The sequence below is a fragment of the Anolis sagrei genome, chromosome 1 (genome assembly GCF_037176765.1).
Source record: "Anolis sagrei isolate rAnoSag1 chromosome 1, rAnoSag1.mat, whole genome shotgun sequence".
Classification (NCBI taxonomy): Eukaryota; Metazoa; Chordata; class Lepidosauria; order Squamata; family Dactyloidae; genus Anolis; species Anolis sagrei.
In genome coordinates this window covers 321,709,783-321,728,965 of record NC_090021.1, presented here as the reverse complement: position 1 = coordinate 321,728,965, position 19,183 = coordinate 321,709,783, and the positions used below count along the sequence as shown (strand labels likewise).

The following is a 19,183-nucleotide window of genomic DNA, read 5'->3' as shown; positions in this document are numbered from 1 at the left end:
CATCATTGTCTTTTCCAAGCTTTCCTGTCTTCTCATTATGTGGCCAAAGTACTTCATCTTTGCCTCTAATATCCTTCCCTCCAGTGAGCAGCCGGGAAGTAAATGTTCTCTGATTTCCTAGCTGCAGTCTGTGTCTGCAGTAATCTTTGTGCCAACAAATACAAAGTTCGTCACTGCCTCCACATTTTCTCCCTCTATTTGCCAGTTATCAATCACTCTGGTTGCAATAATCTTGGGTTTTTTATGTTTAACTGTAATGCAGGTTTTGCACTTTCTTCTTTCCCATGCTTAGAAGGCTCCTCAGCTCCTCCTTGCTTACATAACATCAGCAGAAATGTTTAAAACTCAGCTATTATTTTAACAATAACTTAGAAAACAGCAGGAAGAAAAGTGAAAAGAGGTGGTGGTGCTGCTGGAGGTTGAAAAGAGGGTCACCCTTTCTGAAGTGTTTTATATTAAAATATATACATTTCAAGATTGAGGTTACAAATGGTGCAGCTCTTAAAGTAGTCAGAATATTCCATGATGCATCGCCAAAAAAAAATTAACCAGAAAATTGTTAGGTTGGGATTTTAGTCAAGAGCATTCTTTTAGGCACACACACACACACACACACACACACACACACAAGTATCTATGTGTATCAAGACTGTAAATAATTGACAGCAACTCTTTTTTCTGATTGAAAATTCATCCTTTATACACATAAATAGTTTGAACATTTTGCTCAGTAGGATTCCTTTCATTGAAAGAAACACTGAAAAACCTCCAAGGTTGATATTAAAATTTCAGAAAAGCAACATGTCAAACCAAAACTATCAATTCAGACAAGTCATCTATCGCACCCCCAAAAAAACTTCTGGGTCTTCCCTACTTCCAAGTCTTTACTTGAATGTATTACAAAACTGATGGCTCATATATAGCAATATTAGGTGAGAAAAATTAAGTAGTGAATGGTAGAGTATTCTGATCACATTTGTTTAAATGACAATTGCAGCTAAATTGACCCCAATGACTGGGAAATGGTTGAAATGCATGGAGAATTGTAGTCTGGATCTGTGTGTTCCTGTGAAAGATGCCGGATAGCAGGTAAGTATGTGGGAAGAGAGACATTTTTAGTTTCTGTTAAGAACCTTTGAGGGGGTGAAGTCTCTGTTTATATTGAGTTCAGAAAATAAGAAGATCTGAAAAGGAAAAGAGCGTCCATTGTCAGGGATATGGATTAGTCCTTTTCCCTTTTGAAAAATATTATTTTTTAATGTTCATTTAGGAGGGGACAAAAGTGTAATTTTTTATAGAGAGATTACTGTTAAGCCTTTGCAACAAATTTATTTTTTTTATTAATGGCTCTAAGTTTTCATCCAAACGTTGCAATACAGCTAAGCAGCAGAGGGAGAAGAGTTCTGCCATCATGACCTGCACTGGATCCTCATTGGATCCAGAGAACTTTGGGGATGATGCTTACATGTCAAACTTATTGCTTAGTTGGTTGTTTTGCTGTGAAATATATATACTGAGACTTAAAATGTAATTGTTTGGCCATATTAAATTAAAGGTAGTTCCACAGATCCCAGAAAGAGGGACATTAGGCTTGTGCTTTATAGGAGGGTTTCATTCTGGGACACTTCACTTAATACATTTTTCACATAATCTGGAACCCTAATTTAAATCGGGGCTTCTGGCTAAAGAATACCATAAAATGACTCTGAAGAACCTAGAAAATGCTAAGAAGTGTTCACTCTAGGCCTTCAGTTTGATTCTACGGTCAACTTCTGGTGGAACATCTGGTGGAGGTTAACCGTAGACTTGTGCTGGAGACCTAAAGGGAACACTTCTCTAGGAATAGTCATGTTCTCTAGAAAAATTATATGGTATTCAGAGCTCTTTGCATTTAAATGAAACCAGGTTCCATGAGTTTACATAATAAGTGGACCTACCATACATACGTAGTTCATTAGACCAGGGGTTCTCAACCTGTGGGTTCTGAGGTGTTTTGGCCTACAACTCCCAGAAATCCCAGCTAGTTTACCAGCTGTTAAGATTTCTGGGAGTTGAAGGCCAAAACATCTGGGGACCCACAGGTTGAGAACCACTGCATTAAACTGAGGTACCAATCTAGAATGGGCATAAACAGATAACCACCCCAACTGAAATCCCCATCCCTTGGTTTTGTAAAATGCTTTTGTAATGCAGGAAAGAACAATCCGTACAGCTGTCATGAATCTTTTGTCTGCCAAAACTGATTATGTAATCACAGTTTGGCAAGGTAGTTCCAGATTAGGTGGCACCTGAGACACAAGATCTGCACTTCTCATCATAATGGCTCCTTTTGACTCATCCAAAGCTGGCAGGAGAAAACATGCCTCAGCAGAAAGAAAATGTGCCATCCTTTTGAGTGTAAGGGGATGAAATTAGTCCTGATGGATTATTCCTTGATTTGATTCCTCCATTAAATGGTCCTTTCATGCTTCCTGGAAGAAACTTCTCTTTGAGGCTGTAGATCGTTTAACATAAACCACCATGGGACCCCCTGGAATTAGGTCAGACAGGTTGCTTTGAAACAAAGCAAGTGGACGACCTGGAAGAGGAAATATTTTGGATGGGTGAGAGAGAAAAAAATGAGATCAGTAAGACTGCCTAAGAAGATATTTTTAATACAGTCAGAGTTTAATAAAGACATTAGTAATATTGCAAACCGAACAAGTCCTGACTATAACCAAGTCCCCCAGCAACCAGAACTTGGAGAATTTACATTTTCTAGGATTCAGGGATTCCTAGAATCGGTCCAAAAAAGTAACTTCTCCAAGGTCTATTCACAATCATTATCTTTCACATACAGTTCAGAAAAATGATCCACCTAGCTCAGTTTTCTCCCAACTGGCACTGGTTACCAGTGGAGGTCTTTCCCACTCATCTGAGATGCTTTCAAGTTAGGGGTGGAGAGCCTTTCCTCCTCAAGGTGTTTGATAGAACTACTAGAATCTTTATGCTGCATGGCAAGGGATTATGGGATATGTAGGAGCCCCCACTGATGCAGTGGGTTAAACCCTTGTGCCAGCAGGACTGGAGATTGACAGGTCAGAGGTTCAAATCTGGGGAGAGTGAGGATGAGCTCCCTCTGTCAGTTCCAGCTCCCCATGTGGGGACATGAGAGAAGTCTCCCACAAGGATGGTAAAACATCAAATATATGGACGTCCCTTGGGCAATGTCCTTGCAGATGGCAAATTTTCTCACACCAGAAGCAACTTGCAGTTCCTTAAGTTGCTCCTGACATGGAAACAAAATGCCTTGCTTTTACTGACAATGGTAACAATGGTACTGGAACCCTTTGTGAGTGAGGTATGTGCTCTACTGGGATGGAAAACAACTAGTACAGACTCAGATCTCCAGGAATGAATCCTGCCTGAAGCCACTGAGAATGACAACCAGTCAGAAATGACAATACTAAGCCACATGGACCAATGGTCTGGCTGGATATATCCCTGATTTTCAGAAAAGCACTGGACTTAGTCCAAGCTAAACACCAGTGGCTTATTAGCTTTATTCTGTATCCTATGTTAAGAGTAATAGCTGAGAAGGTTGTAAATGTGTCAGCAAAAAATGGGACAACTGATGGTGTATTTTTTGGTAAAAATGCACACCAGCTACTTTCAGTGAAAGTCTGTAATCAGGGCTAATTAAAGGGCATTTGCGAAACCTGTTGTTTGGAGATGTACAAGGCTGATAGAAGAATATAATAAACACTGCTGTAATTATAAGCCCAGCTTCCAGACCTTTCATCTCAAAAAATCAGAGGGATTTTATTACTTGGATTTCTTTGATTGATGGAGAGAGAGAAGCTATGTAATGATGCAAAACAAATCTTCCCCAAATGATAACAAATGGAAAGAGACCACAATCTTCTAAGATACTCCCTTTAATGAAGAATACAGAATGAAGCAAAACAAGCTCTGTTGTACATTCATTTGGGGAGAACAGAAGTAAGTGCTACCTTACCAGATTCAATACTAGTACAAACTAAAGGGATTTCTCAAAAATTTCAAGACTGTACGTTTCTTTCTGGGCTACTTGTTCTTACCTGTCCATGTCCTCTGCGGAGTGATAGTAAAGTGTTGACACTGTGGATGGGAATTGCAAATGGTGGCAGCTTCCTCTGCATTGTGAACAGAGAGCATGCATCCCAAATGGCTGTTCGATGGCCAACACTTATAGTCTTCTGTGTCTGTAGTGTGGAATCCCTTTAGGGCAATGTATTCTTAGGAGCAAGAGAAGGAGGAGAAGACAAACTATTATATATGCAAAAGAGGAACCCAGATTTTTTAGCAGATCGTAATTGAGGGAAGAGGAAATGAATTTAATTGTGCTTTTCTTGTTTCTTTGCCTAATATCCCAGCAATTGGTTATTTGGACTAGAGTTTACATAACCCTCTGAACACATCCTGCTAAGAGGACTGCATGTTCAGTTCGATTTGCCTTTAAAAAAGTTAAAAGGGGGAGATCTAGGTCCACATCTAGCACTTTCCCCACTCCATATGTTATACATTTTGGTATTCTTTGCTGGGATTAAATAATGAAAAGTTTGTAAAATATCATATGAAATCTGTACCTCTTAAATTAGATGTTTTCCTCTGAAGATAAAGACCAGACTTGTACAAATGCAAAACTTTCTGAAAGGCTCTCAGAGTTTCATTGACTCCATATCGCAAATCACCTACAGAAAAGGATGAAGTCAGAGATATTTTAAAGAGAAAGACGCTTTGAGACAGCACTTATTTAAATAACTATCTCTTAATATTTGATATTAAATACCTGTGGCATTCAAGATGTCCTTCAGAATGGGTTGCAAAGCTAGGGGTGCAGTATGTGGTAAGAGGTATGTGAAGAAATACCTACAAAAACATGCAATTTACTTTAAAACCCTTAGACACAGCATCAGTGATTTTTCTGAACTCAAGTACAACTTGAAAGCAAATACTGTAATATTCCTAAATTGAATTATGGTACATCTGTCATAGTTTTGAGAGATTTATCTGGTCTAAAACTAAGATAACATTTCCCTTGAGAACCAAATTGGCCTTTAAAAAGAAATATCATGGTTGATTGATCTGCAGCATGAACACCAAATTTAATCCCTGATTCAGTTTTAACCAGTCTGTCCAATCTTTTAATCTTCTCTTACTCTGAAAGCAGATTTTTCATTGTAGGTTTTTTGCAACATTTTAAGTTTATTAAATAATACAATAGTATCCAGAAGGTTTAACAATACATCAGGATACTTATGCCTCTCTCTCTCTCTCTCGCCTTAAATCAAGAAATAGTTTTATAAGATCAACAGTGATACTCGCAGGAACACCTCAGCAAGTGAGAGTCCAAAAATGGCAGGCTAAAAGATTGGGTGACTTGGAAGGCGCTGAACAGACTGCGCTCTGGCACCACAAGATGAAATAGGGCCACAAAGTAGAGTCCACCACATGCGAGTGTGGAGAAGAGCAAATCACAAGCCACCTATTACAATGTAGTCAGAGCCCTGCCACATGCACAATGGAGGACTTTCTCACAGTGACACCAGAGGCACGTCAAGTGGCCAGCTACTGGTCAAAGGACATTTAGTATAATGCCAAGTTCTTAAACTTTGTCTTTTTTAAAAGCATTACAACTCTACCCTCAGTTTGCTTCTGATACGATAAATATATATCTCTCTATATACACATACACATATATACACACACAGAGAGGTGTAAGTATCCTGATGTATTGTTAAACCTTCTGGATACTATTGTATTATTTATACATATTGGATATATATATATATATATATATATATATATATATATATATATAAATATATTGGATACTATTGTTATACACACACACGGGCACTGTGTGTGTGTGTGTGTGTGTATGTGTGTGTATCTCATTTTCCCTTTCTCCTTCTGCAATCAAACTCACATAGGGAGACAGTGTATTTCAGACTCCATTCGGATTTTCCCCACCTTTGTAGGAATGGTTATAATTATATAATTTAGATGAGAGCAAAAGAAACAACTCTTTTCACTGGACCGTCAAATTTCCTTATTTGCCAGTTCGAGTTTATCAGAATTTATTGAAATACTCTCTCTAGAATCTCTAGGTCTTCCAGTGCTACTCTATGCTCAACCTCCAGCAGAAGCTGGCCACACAGTCCTGCTGAAAGATGTAGAAACTCCTAGAAAGAACATCTCTTTAGGAATCTTTAGGTCCTCCAGTGTGGTAATTTTTGGTGGATTTTCATAGAGTTGTGCTGGAGGACCCAGAGATTTCTAGAATTGTATCCTCAAGTTTAAAAAAGTGTTTTCCTTTTTGCAGTTTTCCCACTCTCATAGGGGTCCTGTACTCCTAACTCCATGTGGACAGTACTTAAATTCAGCTTTATAGAATCATAGAACCATAGAGTTTGGAGAGACCTTGTGGGCCATCCAGTCCAACCCCCTGCCAAGAAGCAGAAAAATTGTATTCAAAGCACCCCCAACAGATGACCATCCAGCCTCTGTTTAAAAGCATCCAAAGAAGGAGCCTCCGCCACACTCCGGGGCAGAGAGTTCCACTGCTGAACAGCTCTCACAGTCAGGAAGTTCTTCCTAATGTTCAGGTAGAATTTCCTTTCTTGTAGTTTGAAACCATTTTTCTGCATCCTAGTCTCCAGGGCAGCAGAAAACAAGCTTGCTCCCTCTTCCCTATGACTTCGCCTCATATGACTACTGAATACACAATCTGCTGAACTGAGCATATTGTTTGCCGAACTTTATAATCTAAACCCCTTAATGCCCAAGTTTAGTCAATTGTCCTCCCCATATTATATCTCTTAGAATGGGAACTGATGACAGGAACCACTTGATTTTTAATATTTGTTAGCCATTCTGGAAGAATACATAATAAAGACTCAACTCACCGGTATGCATTGAAGAGATTTCTTTTTTCGTTAATACCTTCACACTTCCCCTGCACAGTGCATTGGAGAGAGAAGTTTTTTGTGGGGAATTCGAGCATACAGTCCTCATCCACCTGGCATGGCAGTTCTGTGGTGGTCACATCGTCCAAGTCTGTAACTTTCAGGCTTCCATTCACCAGAACAAACTGCCTGGGCTGGAAATCCAGAAGGGCAATGGAACCGAGAGGAGAATTTGCCATGTAATAAAGAAGTTCTATCAGATCCAAGCAAATCTGAAATAGATGCAATAAAAACAGATCAGTCTTCAGCATTTGAATAAGTGGGGAAATAATGTGGTTGGTTGCGATGGAAACCTGGGAGAAACTTTATCATCCAGAGTTTGGAATTTTCACTTTTTTTGGATTGTAACACACAGAATCCCCAACCAACATGGCCTTTCTGGATAAGATTCCTTTTTTGAAGAAAAAAAACCACCCAGAAATGAAGCAGTTATTTTCAATTCTGATTAAAATGCAAAAGAAGAAAGGCCCTCAACAAGTCACTTAGGCCCTTTCTACACTGCCATACAAAATCTAGATTATCTGCTTTGAACTGGATTATATGGCAGTATATTTATTTATTTATTTGCTGTATTTGTATATCGCCCCTCTCGGCCTTCTGGCAACTCGAGGCGGTTTACAAGGCAAAATTAAGTGCCATAAAAACACAAGTACAATTTAAAAACATTAACATCAATAAAATCATAACAGCAGCAATAATCATAGCATCATAGAGTTGGAAGAGACCTCATGGGCCATCCAGTCCAACTCCCTGCCAAGAAGCAGGAATGTTGCATTCAAAGCAAAACATAAGTCAATTAAGTCCTCATTAAAATATTGTGTAGACTCATATAATCCAGTTCAAAGCAGATAGTGTGGATTATCTTCTTTGATAATCTGGATTATATGGCAGAGGTCTTGGTTACCTAGAATTATCTCACATTTACTCTTGGATTTGACTTGTACAAGTCACTAAGGACCCTTCCACACAACCATATACTCAGGGGTGGCTCAACCCATTACGCAAAGTAAGCATTTGCAGTATAGTTGATTTTTCCCAGGGGCGCTCTTGAGGTGCTCTTGGGAGAAAATAGACCTTGACATATGCGAGTTGTAGTTACTGGGATGTATAGTTTACCTACAATCAAAGAGCATTCTGAACTCCACCAATGATGGAATTGAACCAAATATGGCACACAGAACTCCCACGACGAACAGAAAATATATATCAGTGATTGGTTTGGGGGGGGGGGGGCAAAATACTGTTTGCTTACCATTGAAAATTACCTAGAGCCGCCTCTGCATATACTGTAACCCAGAATATTAAGGCAGAAAATTCCACAATATCTGCTTTGAACTGGATTATCTGAGTCCACACTGCTATATATTCCAGGTCAAAGCAGAAAATGTGGGATTTTATTCAAGTGTGTGGAAGGGGCCCATGTCTTAGTTTGTCAATATCTCTTATCTGCCATCTTACATGGATTGCCCCAACATGGTGTGGGTAAACTGTTGGCTTGGGGCTACATAAAGCCCCATAGCCACTTTTGTGATCTCCCAGGATCTGCCCCTAAGGTCAAAAATATTTGCAAAATTCTTCTGCTCGCTTCCTGTTTTCAAAAAACGTGCCTTGATAGGTGAAAATGTCCTGTTACTTTCTAGACAGCACCTGGGGCAAAAGATTGACTTTTATTTTGCCCCCTCCTCCCAGCTATCCTAAGAGGCAAATGTAGCCCCTTAACTCTACCAGTTGCCAACCCCTGCTCTACGTGAACTGCCTTTAAAAATAATCCAGAAATTTCAACCAGTCAAGACTCAAAAGAAGATAAATGCAAATCCCTTCTGGACAAATCTTGCCAAGAAAACTCATGACCGGGTTGCCTTGGGGTCGTCAGAAGTCAGAAACAGTGTGAAGGCACACAATAATAACCAAGCAAAAATATTGCTGCGGATTATATATTGACAGGTGGGAATATCTGCTCTGTTTGCTCCCTGGATTGATTCAAAGGGTTCGTTTTGAACCTGTAAAGTGCCATGAAGCCAAGCTTGGAAAAGTACATGTCTTGGCCTGAAAGATGCTCAGAATCTCATAGCCAACATGTATGCTGGCTACATTTCCTATCTCTGTCTTCTTTTGCATAAACATGAAAAGGCATTTAGCTATAGTCAATGTGGTTTGGCTTCTGATATCATTGTTTCAAAAAGCAGGAGTCCTGAATCATTGCTATTATAGTTAGGGGACATGGAAAGAGCCTCCTCGAAGACTGAATAAATGCAGTTTGGTGTTCCCTGGGCAACATTTCTTGTAAACAGCTAATCTTTCCAACCCAAATGCTTTTAACATGAAATACAAAAACTATATGTTGACTCATTCTTCAGTGACTGAATCATTGAGTGAACTTTAGTTGGAATTAACCAATTGGCCCCATTAAGTGGATTCAGCAGAAACACTGAATGCCCTTATTCACAGAAGAATGAACCCTCTGCAAATAACAACCAACTGACATGTTTTGCACCTAATCTTTTGCCCACATCCAAGTTTTCTACAGCTAGTGCTTTTGTCAAAAGCGAACATGGAATAGTGGTTTGAATGTTGGACTATTATGCTGGAGGACAGGGCTCAAATTCCTGCTTAGCTATGAAAACCAACTGGGTGACTCTTGGCATCTCACAAACTCTCAGTCCCAAAAGTTCATGTGATAGGTTCACTTTAAGGTCATCATAAGTCAGAAAGTATTGAAGGCTCACAACAACAACAGTGCTTGTCTTAAACAAACCTGCAAATGCTGATACCATTTCAGATCCATCAAAAGTAGCTGATGCAAAAACCCTTTCCCCCAAAAAGAAGCCAAGCAGTGAAAAGTTCAAAATCCCATTTGCCTTGCCCTCCTCTAGAGACCTTTCAAGAGACTCTGTATGGGGTTGAAATGCTACTGATGAAACTCCCCCCGGTTTTGTTTTCTTACTTTAAATCGTTCTTCCCAGGGGGTTTGCAGGAGCTGAATCATCTCCAAAGGCTTTCCCAACTCCAGCATGGTGACCACTTTCATTTCAGGACCACTGAGGCTACTGTCAGAGCACTGACCTAGAAGCTGTTATGAGAGAGAGAAACATAACAGTCTGGTTACCATATAAAATACAGATGATTTCAGATTTCCTATGAAGCGAGTGAGGTGATAGTCCTTTGTGATATTATATGTTTTTTCTCAGGAGAAGGTGATGATTTACAGTGTCATAAGCTGCTGACAGGTCTATGAAGACAACTCCTGTAATCTGCTGAGTCAGGTTCAACACTTGTAATATACAGCTTTTGCTTTTCCTGAAGCCAGCTTGCTGTGGAATCATACATGGATCTATTTTTTTTCACAATTCTTTGCAAACTGTGTAAAGATGTCACAAAAGGTCTATAGCTTTTTGGGTCATTGTGGTCTTTGCCTGGTTTCAAGATGGCTATGACCAGGACTGTAGCCAGAGGGGGGGGGGGAGTTAGGGATTCAAATCCCCCCCCCCATTTTTCAGGTTAAAAAAAAACTGGTTTACTCATGAATTTTAACTGGTTAACCAAATCCCCATGCTAAGTCTATGAGATGCAAGAACTGCAAGCACTATCTCAAGCAAATATTGACAATTTACTTGCAGCAATAGCCGATATAGCGAAGCAACCAAATTGGGGGGGGGGGGGGGGGTGTTGAATGCTCTCATTAAGGAGGCCAGACTTGGTGGAGGTGGTTGACGAGGGCGGAGCTGCAGGCTATTAAAAGATGCTCTGCCCCCCTGCTGTGCTCTTTGCTTCAGTGTGAGCTAGGAGGCAGGTTTCAACCCCCCCCCCCGAAATTTCCAAAAACCCCCCCTCCAAAAAAATTTTTCTGGCTACGGCCCTGGCTATGACTCTTGCTTTCCTCCAGATTTTGGGGATCTGACAGGATGCAATGCAGTTGTTCTTCAACATCAGCAGCCAGCACCTTGCTTTAGGATCAAAGTTCTTAATTTGTTCCATCCTTAGATGATCCAGGCCAGCTGCTTTGCCATTTTTACATTTATTGAGAGCCATGTCCAATTCAGTAGATGTAAAAGGTTCATGAAGATTGTTATTCTCATTATCTGGTTGTCTGACTATTGGTTTCCTTCCTACTTTGGTTGCAAGGTTGGATTTCCCATTCTTCAGAAGTTGATGCGCTATCTGGTCTACCTTTATGTTGCATGGGTATTAATTGGTGAGGGATCATTGCTCAACTGGAGCCCCCGGTGGCGCAGTGGGTTAAACCCCTGTGCCGGCAGGACTGAAGACCGACAGGTTGCAGGTTCAAATCCAGGGAGAGGCGGATGAGCTCCCTCTATCAGCTCCAGCTCCTCATGCGGGGACATGAGAGAAGCCTCCCACAAGAATAATAAAAACATCAAAAATCTTCCGGGCGTCCCCTGGGCAACGTCCTTGCAGACGGCCAATTCTCTCACACCAGAAGCGACTGGCAGTTTCTCAAGTCACTCCTGACACGACAAAAAAAATTGCTCAACTGTCTTAGCAGCCTTCACATCTTCTGACTGCTCCTGCGTATGCCGACTTCTGTTCTTTCTTGGCTTCAGAGATGAAGAACAAAATGTTCTGCACTTCCTGAAGAGTTTCCTCACTAAATGTTTCTTCGTTGTGGAGCCTGTAATAGTCTTCCAACATGGCAGTTGTGTCAGGAGTAATGCCCTGAAGGTAGTGTGTTCTGCAGTCTCTTGGTATAGAAGCCCGTGAGCAGGTTTTTCTATACAATACAGATGCAAATATGGGGAATTAATTTTCTAAAAGTTAAAATGAAGTCTATTGTGTATTCCTGTTGTGGGAGACAAGATGGTGAATCAAAATTTACGCACACAGAAATGCAAAACCAAGCAGACCTGTGGGAATGGGATACAATAATAATATTCCCACATGATAAATTTTGAACATGTTGATACTAGATATAAAGTTAATTAGTCTAAATTGTGAAGTTGAATGCTTACACCGCCCGGGGAGAACAATGCATTCCCATTGATGTGTGTTCACCATTAACCTAGCCAAAAGTAATTTTCCTTCCAAAGATACATAAATCTACTTTCTGCAATTTTATCTCCGCACCCTCCCCCGCTCCTTCTATCAGGTCATTAACAGTAAGTAAGCCAAGAAAAAGAGAGTTCTGGTTTAGTTTACAAACTGCAGATGCAAAGGCATTGCTTTTCTAACTGCATTTGATATCTGTCATTTCCTACTTTATTCAAGCCTGAAAACCCCTCAAACACAGTTGTTAACTTTGCCAGACACCCTTCATTCTTTCTTTTATGCAAATATGCAAAGGTTTTAGAGGAGAGGCAGTATCACAGCCTGATTCATCAGCCTGATTTGAGTGTCTGACTAGGAGTCAATGAGACCAAGATCTGAATCCCCAGTCAGCCTTGGAAACTGACTGGTGATGTTGGGCAAGTTGCATTCTCTTAAGCTTAGATGAAGATGATCCAAACCTCATCTGAAAAAAATCTAGCCCAGAAAACCCTAGGATAGTATTGTCCTAGGTCTGAGTCAACTTGTTGGCAACAAGATATCACAGGGCATGTTTTAACAACATGAGACAAGCACCATGGGATCATTTCATGAGGGGTTCGGATTAAGGAAAGTGGAGACTGAAGATTTTCTGCCTTTCACCTTCAAAACAGAACTATAGAGTTGGAAGAGACCCCAAGGGCCCCATTTTGCCATGCAGGAATACACAATCAAAGCAATTCCAACAGATGGGCATCCAGTTTCTGCTTAAAAACCTCCAGAGAAGGAGAGTCCACCAAACTATGAGGCAATGTATCCCACTGTCAAACAGCTCTTACCATCAGAAAGTTCTTTCTGGAAGTCCCACCAAGCATGGCCAATGCTAAGGGTTTATAGAAACTGTAGTTCTAACCCTCCTGATTAATCCTAGGGAACTTCCACACAGCATATAACCCAGAACATCAAGGCAGAAAATCCCACAATATCTGCTTTGAACTGGATTATCGGAGTCCATACTGCCATATATTCCAAAGCAGAAAATGTGGGATTTTATTCAGCTGTGTGGAAGGGTCCCCAGATCCCATCACTCATATGAGCCGGTTGGGTGCTTTGAGAGCTTGACATAGAAAGCAAGGAAATATTCAATTTGTGTGGTTCCGTAGCACCTAATATTCTGAAGGACACTATCCCCCGATGGCCGTGCTAACTGGAGAATTCTGGGAGTTGTGGTCCAAAATTAATTATTTTCAAAGTCCTGGTTCCCACCTAAAGCCAAATAAACTGACTGATGTCATTGCCCCTTTCAGCACAAATTCTGTGTGACCTATGCACTGTGTGAAGAAGTATTAGCAAAGCCATCCATTCTCATTGTACCCCTTGTTTGCGGTGTCAACTATTGCAAAACTAATCAGTATGAGGAAGCATCTCATAGATTTTCAGTTGAATCGCCCATTGGTTAATGATTGGTTGGATGCTTGTTACCAAAACCCAATGCAATTCGAGTGTTGGATTCTGGCAAACCAAACCCTGAATCCTTGCTTAGCCATGGAAACCCACTGAGAGTGATCTTACATCAGAAATGAACCACAGCAACAACATGTGTTAAAAATGTTGCAGCAGAGAAAAGATATTTTGAGGAGTTACAACTTTTCGCATCCCTCAACTTGCATGGACACTGAGCAGGCAATTCTGGGATTTGGAATCCAAAAGGCACCTTTCCCCCAAATTGCAGAAATCAACTGGTCTCTGCAAGACTGTCATCCATAAATTCCAATAAATTGTCAATTTTAGTAGTGAAAGAAGAGTAGGACAATGGACAAAAAGAAAGGCAAGATGGGAGCTTGATTCCTCTTAGACTTAGGTGAAGACTAGGGAGGGTCAAAGAGGCAAAAGAAGTGACAAAACACGGAATACAAGCTGACCTTTACAATCTTCACAAGCAACTAAAACAAACACACCATTGGACTAGTGTCCTGAAGCAGGGAATGGCACCTTGACTTGACAATGCTTGTTTTGCCTTTCCAAAAATACCAGGTTCTACACCAAACAGCTATGACATACAAGGATCATGGATTGGACTTTGAAGCAGGATAATAGATAGATAGATAGATAGATAGATAGATAGATAGATAGATAGATAGATAGAGGTAAAGGTTTTCCTCTGACATTAAGTGCAGTAGTATCTGATTCTGGGGGTGGGTGCTCATCTCAATTTCTAAGCCAAAGAGCCGCCATTGCCCGTAGACACTTCCAAGGTCATGTGACCGGCATGACTGCATGGCTCATCATTACCTTACCTATTGATCTACTCACATTTGCATGTTTTTGAACTGCTAGGTTGGCAGAAGCTGGGGCTAACAGCAGGAGCTCACACAAGAAAAAAAACACACTGTAGAATTAATCCAATCTGACACCACTTTAACTGCCATGGCTATGGAATCATGAGAGTTGTAGTTTTACAAGGCCTTTAGTCTCCCTTCCCTGAGAGTGTTGATGCTTTACCGAACTACAATGCATAGGATCCCATAGCATTGAGCCATTGCAGCTTTAAGAGTTTTTTTGTGCTACCGGCTGTTAGGAATTGTGAGTTGAAGTCCAAAACACATGGAGGGCCAAGGTTTGCCCATGCCTGCTGTAGAAACTAAGGCTCAATGGAGCGAGGAAAAGACATCAGGATAAGGTTAAAAAGGTTGTCCCCTGACATTAAGTCCAGTTGTGTCCGACTCTGGGGGTTGGTGCTCATCTTTTGTAAGCCAAAGGGCCAGCGTTGTCCATAGACACCTCCAAGGTCTTGTGGCCGGCATGACTGCATGGAGCACCGTTACCTTCCCACCGGAGCCGTACCTATTGATCTACTAACATTTGTATGTTTTCGAACTGCTAGGTTGGCAGAAGCTGGACTTTCTGATGGTAGGAGGTAAAATGCGTTGCCTGGGAGTGTGGTGGAGTCTCCTTCTCAGAAGGTTCTCAAGCAGAGGCTGGATGGCCACTTGTGGGGTGTGTTTCGATTGTGTGTTCCTGCATGGCCATGGGGTTGGACTGGATGACCCTTAGGGTCAGTTCCAAGCCTGTGTTTCTTGCCCCTTCCCCTGCACTCCCTGCTCTACTTGCCTTGACGATGCCCGGGTGGTCCAGCCTCCGCAGCAACGCCGCCTCCTTCCTCAGCTTGGCAGCGGCCAGTCGGTAGCAGCCTCCGAAGTGTCCATAGTGCCGGACGCAGCCCTGGACGTCCCCTCCGGCCCAATGCACGGCCTTGAGGGCCACCTCTCCTCCGCCGCCAGCCCTCCCTCCCAGGCCCACCCTCAGCACCAGTTTCGTGATCCCTGCGCCCGCCAAGCCCAAAACCCGGGCGCCGCTCAGCTCCGCGCAGCCCAGCCAGCCCTCCTTCTGCCCTTCCTCCTCCTCCTCCTCCAAAGAAGCAGCCAAGGTGCTCAGGTCTCGCTGCCGCTGCTCCAGCTCCTGCGTCAAGCTCCGGGGCTGCGGAGGAGGAGGGTCCCAGGGGGGCCAAGGGCTGGACAGGACCAGGGTCAAGGCCAGAAGGAGGGGAGCGGCCAAGAGCGCCCCAAGCCCTGGCCCTGGCCCTGGCATGGCGAGCCAAGGGGAGAAGCAGCCAGCCAGGGCGAGTGGGAGGCTCGGGAGGCCATATAAAGGAAAGGGAGACTCGGGAGGCGGGCTCCTCACCAGGCACCGCCCAGACCCCAGGTTATCCATCCTTCCTTCCTTCTCTAGCCCTCTTTCTCCCCAAAATCGACAAGAATCCAAACTGATTATGGTAGAATCCTAGAGATGAAAGATACTTCCAAGGGCCATCCAATCGAATCCCCTTCTCACATTCAGGGATACCCAGTCAAAGCCCTCCAGATAGATGGCCATGCAGCCTCTGCCTAAAAACCTGCAGAGAAAGAGAAAGTGTCCAATCCCAGGTTTTCCATGCTTCCTTCCTTCTCCAGAGCTCTTTCCCCATTGAAATCCATAAGAATCAAAAATTATTATGATAGAATCCCAGAGATGGAAAAGACCATCCAGTCTAACCCCCTTCTGCCATGCAGGATACCCAGCCAAAGCCCTCCAGATAGATGGCCATGCAGCCTCTGCCCAATAGCCTCCAGAAAAAGAGTGTATCCCATCCCAGGTTATTCATGCTTCCCTCCTTCTCCAGGGCTCTTTCCCCACTGAAATCAACAAGAATCCAAACTGATTATGATATAATCCTAGAGATGGAAGAGACTTCCAAGGGCCATCCAGTCCAACCCCCTTCTGTCATGCGGAGATACCCCATCAATACCAGACAGATGGCCACCCAGCTTCTGCCCAGAGGCGGCCCTAGGTAATTTTCAACGGTAAGCAAACAGTATTTTGCCCCCACCCCCAACCAATGATTGATATATGTCTTCTGTTCGTCGTGGGAGTTCTGTGTGCCGTATTTGGTTCAATTCCATCATTGGTGGAGTTCAGAATGCTCTTTGATTGTAGGTGAACTATACATCCCAGTAACTACAACTCACATATGTCAAGGTCTATTTTCCCCCAAGAGTGCCTCAAGAACGCCCCTGGGCAAAATCAACTGTACTGCAAATGCTTACTTTGCGTAATGGGTTGAGCCACCCCTGCCTCTGCCTAAAAATGGATGGAAGAGACTTCCAAGGGCCATCCAGTCTAACCCCCTTCTGCCATGCAGGGATACCCAGTCAAAGCCTTCCAGATAGATGGCCATGCAGCCTCTGCCTAAAAACCTCCAGAGAAAGAGAGTGTGTCCAACCCTAGGTTATCCACCCTTCCTTCCTTCCTTCCTTCCTTCCTTCCTTCCTTCCTTCCTTCCTTCCTTCCTTCCTTCCTTCCTTCCTTCTCCAGGGCTCTTTCCCCACCAACATCCATAAGAATCCAAAATGATTATGATAGAATCCTAGAGATGGGAAATACTTCCAAGGGCCATTCAGTCTAACCCCCTTCTGCCATGCAGGGATACCCAGTCAAAGCCTTCCAGATAGATGGCCATGCAGCCTCTGCCTAAAAACCTCCAGAGAAAGAGAGTGTGTCCAACCCTAGGTTATCCACCCTTCCTTCCTTCCTTCCTTCCTTCCTTCCTTCCTTCCTTCCTTCCTTCCTTCCTTCCTTCCTTCCTTCTCCAGGGCTCTTTCCCCACCAACATCCATAAGAATCCAAAATGATTATGATAGAATCCTAGAGATGGGAAATACTTCCAAGGGCCATTCAGTCTAACCCCCTTCTGCCATGCAGGGATACCCAGCCAAAGCCCTCCAGATAGATGGCCATGCAGCCTCTGCCTAAAAACCTCCAGAGAAAGAGAGTGTGTCCAACCCCAGGTTATCCACCCTTCCTTCCTTCTCCAGGGCTCTTTCCCCACCAAAATCAACAAGAATCCAAAATTATTGTGATAGAATCCTAGAGATGGAAAAGATCATCTAGTCTAACCCCCTTCTGCCATGCAGGGATACCCAGCCAAAGCCCTTCAGATAGATGGCCATGCAGGCTCTGCCTAAAAACCTCCAGAGAAAGAGAGTGTGCCCAATCCCAGGTTATCCTTCCTTTCTTATCCAGAGCTCTTTCCCCACAAAATCAACAAGAATCCAAACTGATTACAATAGAATCCTAGAGATGGAAGGGACTTCCAAGGGCCATCCAGTCTGACCCCCTTCTGCCATGCAAAGATACCCAGTCAAAGCCCTCCAGATAGATGACAATGCAGCCTCTGCCTAAAAACTTCCAGAGAAAGAGAGTGTGTTTCGCAAACTCTTCTCTTCCAGGTGTTTTGGCCATGTTCCAGAAGCATTCTCTCCTGACATTTCGCCTGCATCTACGGCCGGCATCATCAGAGGTTGTGAAGTCTGTTGCAAGTGGGGCTTACACAGTTGTTCTTAGACACCTCCAAGGTCTCCAGAGAATGGAATAATAGATATGGAATATGTGCAATGACTATTGGAATGGCCCCGGATTATGATTATGGATGGCGTGGCTTTATATTGAATGTAATGTTTTAAAATGTTTTAATATGCATTAATGGTAATTTAAAATTTTAATTTAAATGTGATTTAATTGTATGTTGTTTTAAGGCATTGAATAATTGCCTATGTGCAAAGCTGCCCTGAGTCCCCGTTGGGGTTGAGAAAGGTGGGGTATACATAGGGTAAATAAATAAATAAATTTGGGGTGGGCAACTGTGGTGGATTTCGGCGCCAATGTTATGCCCCTGTGCTTCTCTGAGAAGGAGCTCTCAGAAAAGCCTCAAAACAAAGAAAATGATGAAAGGTGAATTTGGGAAGACTTCTGGAAAGGGGAATTCATCACTTCTTCCCTTAGAAAATAGTGCCCTAAGAAATGTGGAGTGTAGCATGAACTGCAAGACTTGATTTTGCCTACACCAGTGGAATGAAACCCAAGAAAAACTCAACTTTTCCCACAAGATGTATTTATTTATATCTTGCTTTTCTTCTCAAGACAGTTCATGGTATAAATTCCAACAAAGCTCATCTGGACAACCTTTTTAAAAGAACAATTCAATAAAGTGTTTTGTAAAAACACCACTTTTTAAAACAATATGAAATATTTTAAAACACAGCAATGAGAATAAAAGTTTACTACCCATTAAAAAGACCAATCTGTAAAACCAGTTTATAATCAGAAAAAAACCTAAGTTCTTGTGGATTTTTTCGGGCTATATGGCCATGTTCTAGAGGCATTTCTCCTAAAGAGCGCTCTTTAGGAGAAATGCCTCTAGAACATGGCCATATAGCCCAAAAAAATCCACAAGAACTTAGTGATTCCAGCCATGAAAGCCTTCGACAATACAGAAAAAAGACAATACAGCATATTTTAATCTATTGTGAAAATTTAATAAAAATTAATTTTAAAAAGTCAGGATACACATCACCAAGAATGTTGTCAAAATGAGAAAAGGGGCAGACAGGGAAGGAAAAAGACTGCAGCAGTTTGCCTTTTCCTGTTTCCAACGTATATGAAGCAGGGCAACCTGTTTGTGATTATTAATCACAATTAATCATATTAATTTATGATTGGTTCAACAGAACCCACAAAAGATACATCCCCACAAAAGATACATCCCTGATGGTTTCTTGTCTGGAGTTCCCCTGTTTTCGTAATTTATTCTACCTGTCTTAGCATGCATCTATAGCAGGGGCCCTCAAACTTTTTAAACAGAGGGCCAGGTCATAGTCCCTCAAACTGTTGGAGGGCCA

General features: G+C 42.3%; 1 protein-coding gene across 1 annotated transcript; it reads right to left on the bottom strand.

Annotated features, from left to right (window-relative positions):
- Positions 1 to 671: 671 nt before the first annotated feature.
- On the bottom strand, positions 672 to 15,680 carry LOC132762536 (extracellular tyrosine-protein kinase PKDCC-like). Its single transcript, XM_060755623.2, has 7 exons — positions 15,081 to 15,680; positions 9,934 to 10,059; positions 6,930 to 7,201; positions 4,811 to 4,890; positions 4,608 to 4,712; positions 4,080 to 4,256; positions 672 to 2,578 (listed from the first exon to the last, which is right to left on the bottom strand). Exons 1-7 carry the CDS (start codon positions 15,678 to 15,680, stop codon positions 2,463 to 2,465), a joined length of 1,476 nt encoding a protein of 491 aa, XP_060611606.2. The 3' UTR covers positions 672 to 2,462.
- Between the last annotated feature and the right edge of the window lie 3,503 nt (positions 15,681 to 19,183).

Bases quoted from the DNA above. Each gene is read 5' to 3' on its own strand.
- LOC132762536 (XM_060755623.2), bottom strand. From the start codon at position 15,680: ATGGATAACCTGGGGTCTGGGCGGTGCCTGGTGAGGAGCCCGCCTCCC. The intron at 7,202-9,933 runs GTAAGAAAACAA...CATCTATTTCAG, and splicing joins CCTGGGAAGAACGATTTAAA to ATTTGCTTGGATCTGATAGA. The intron at 4,891-6,929 runs GTGAGTTGAGTC...ATGTTTTTGTAG, and splicing joins AATCTCTTCAATGCATACCG to GTATTTCTTCACATACCTCT.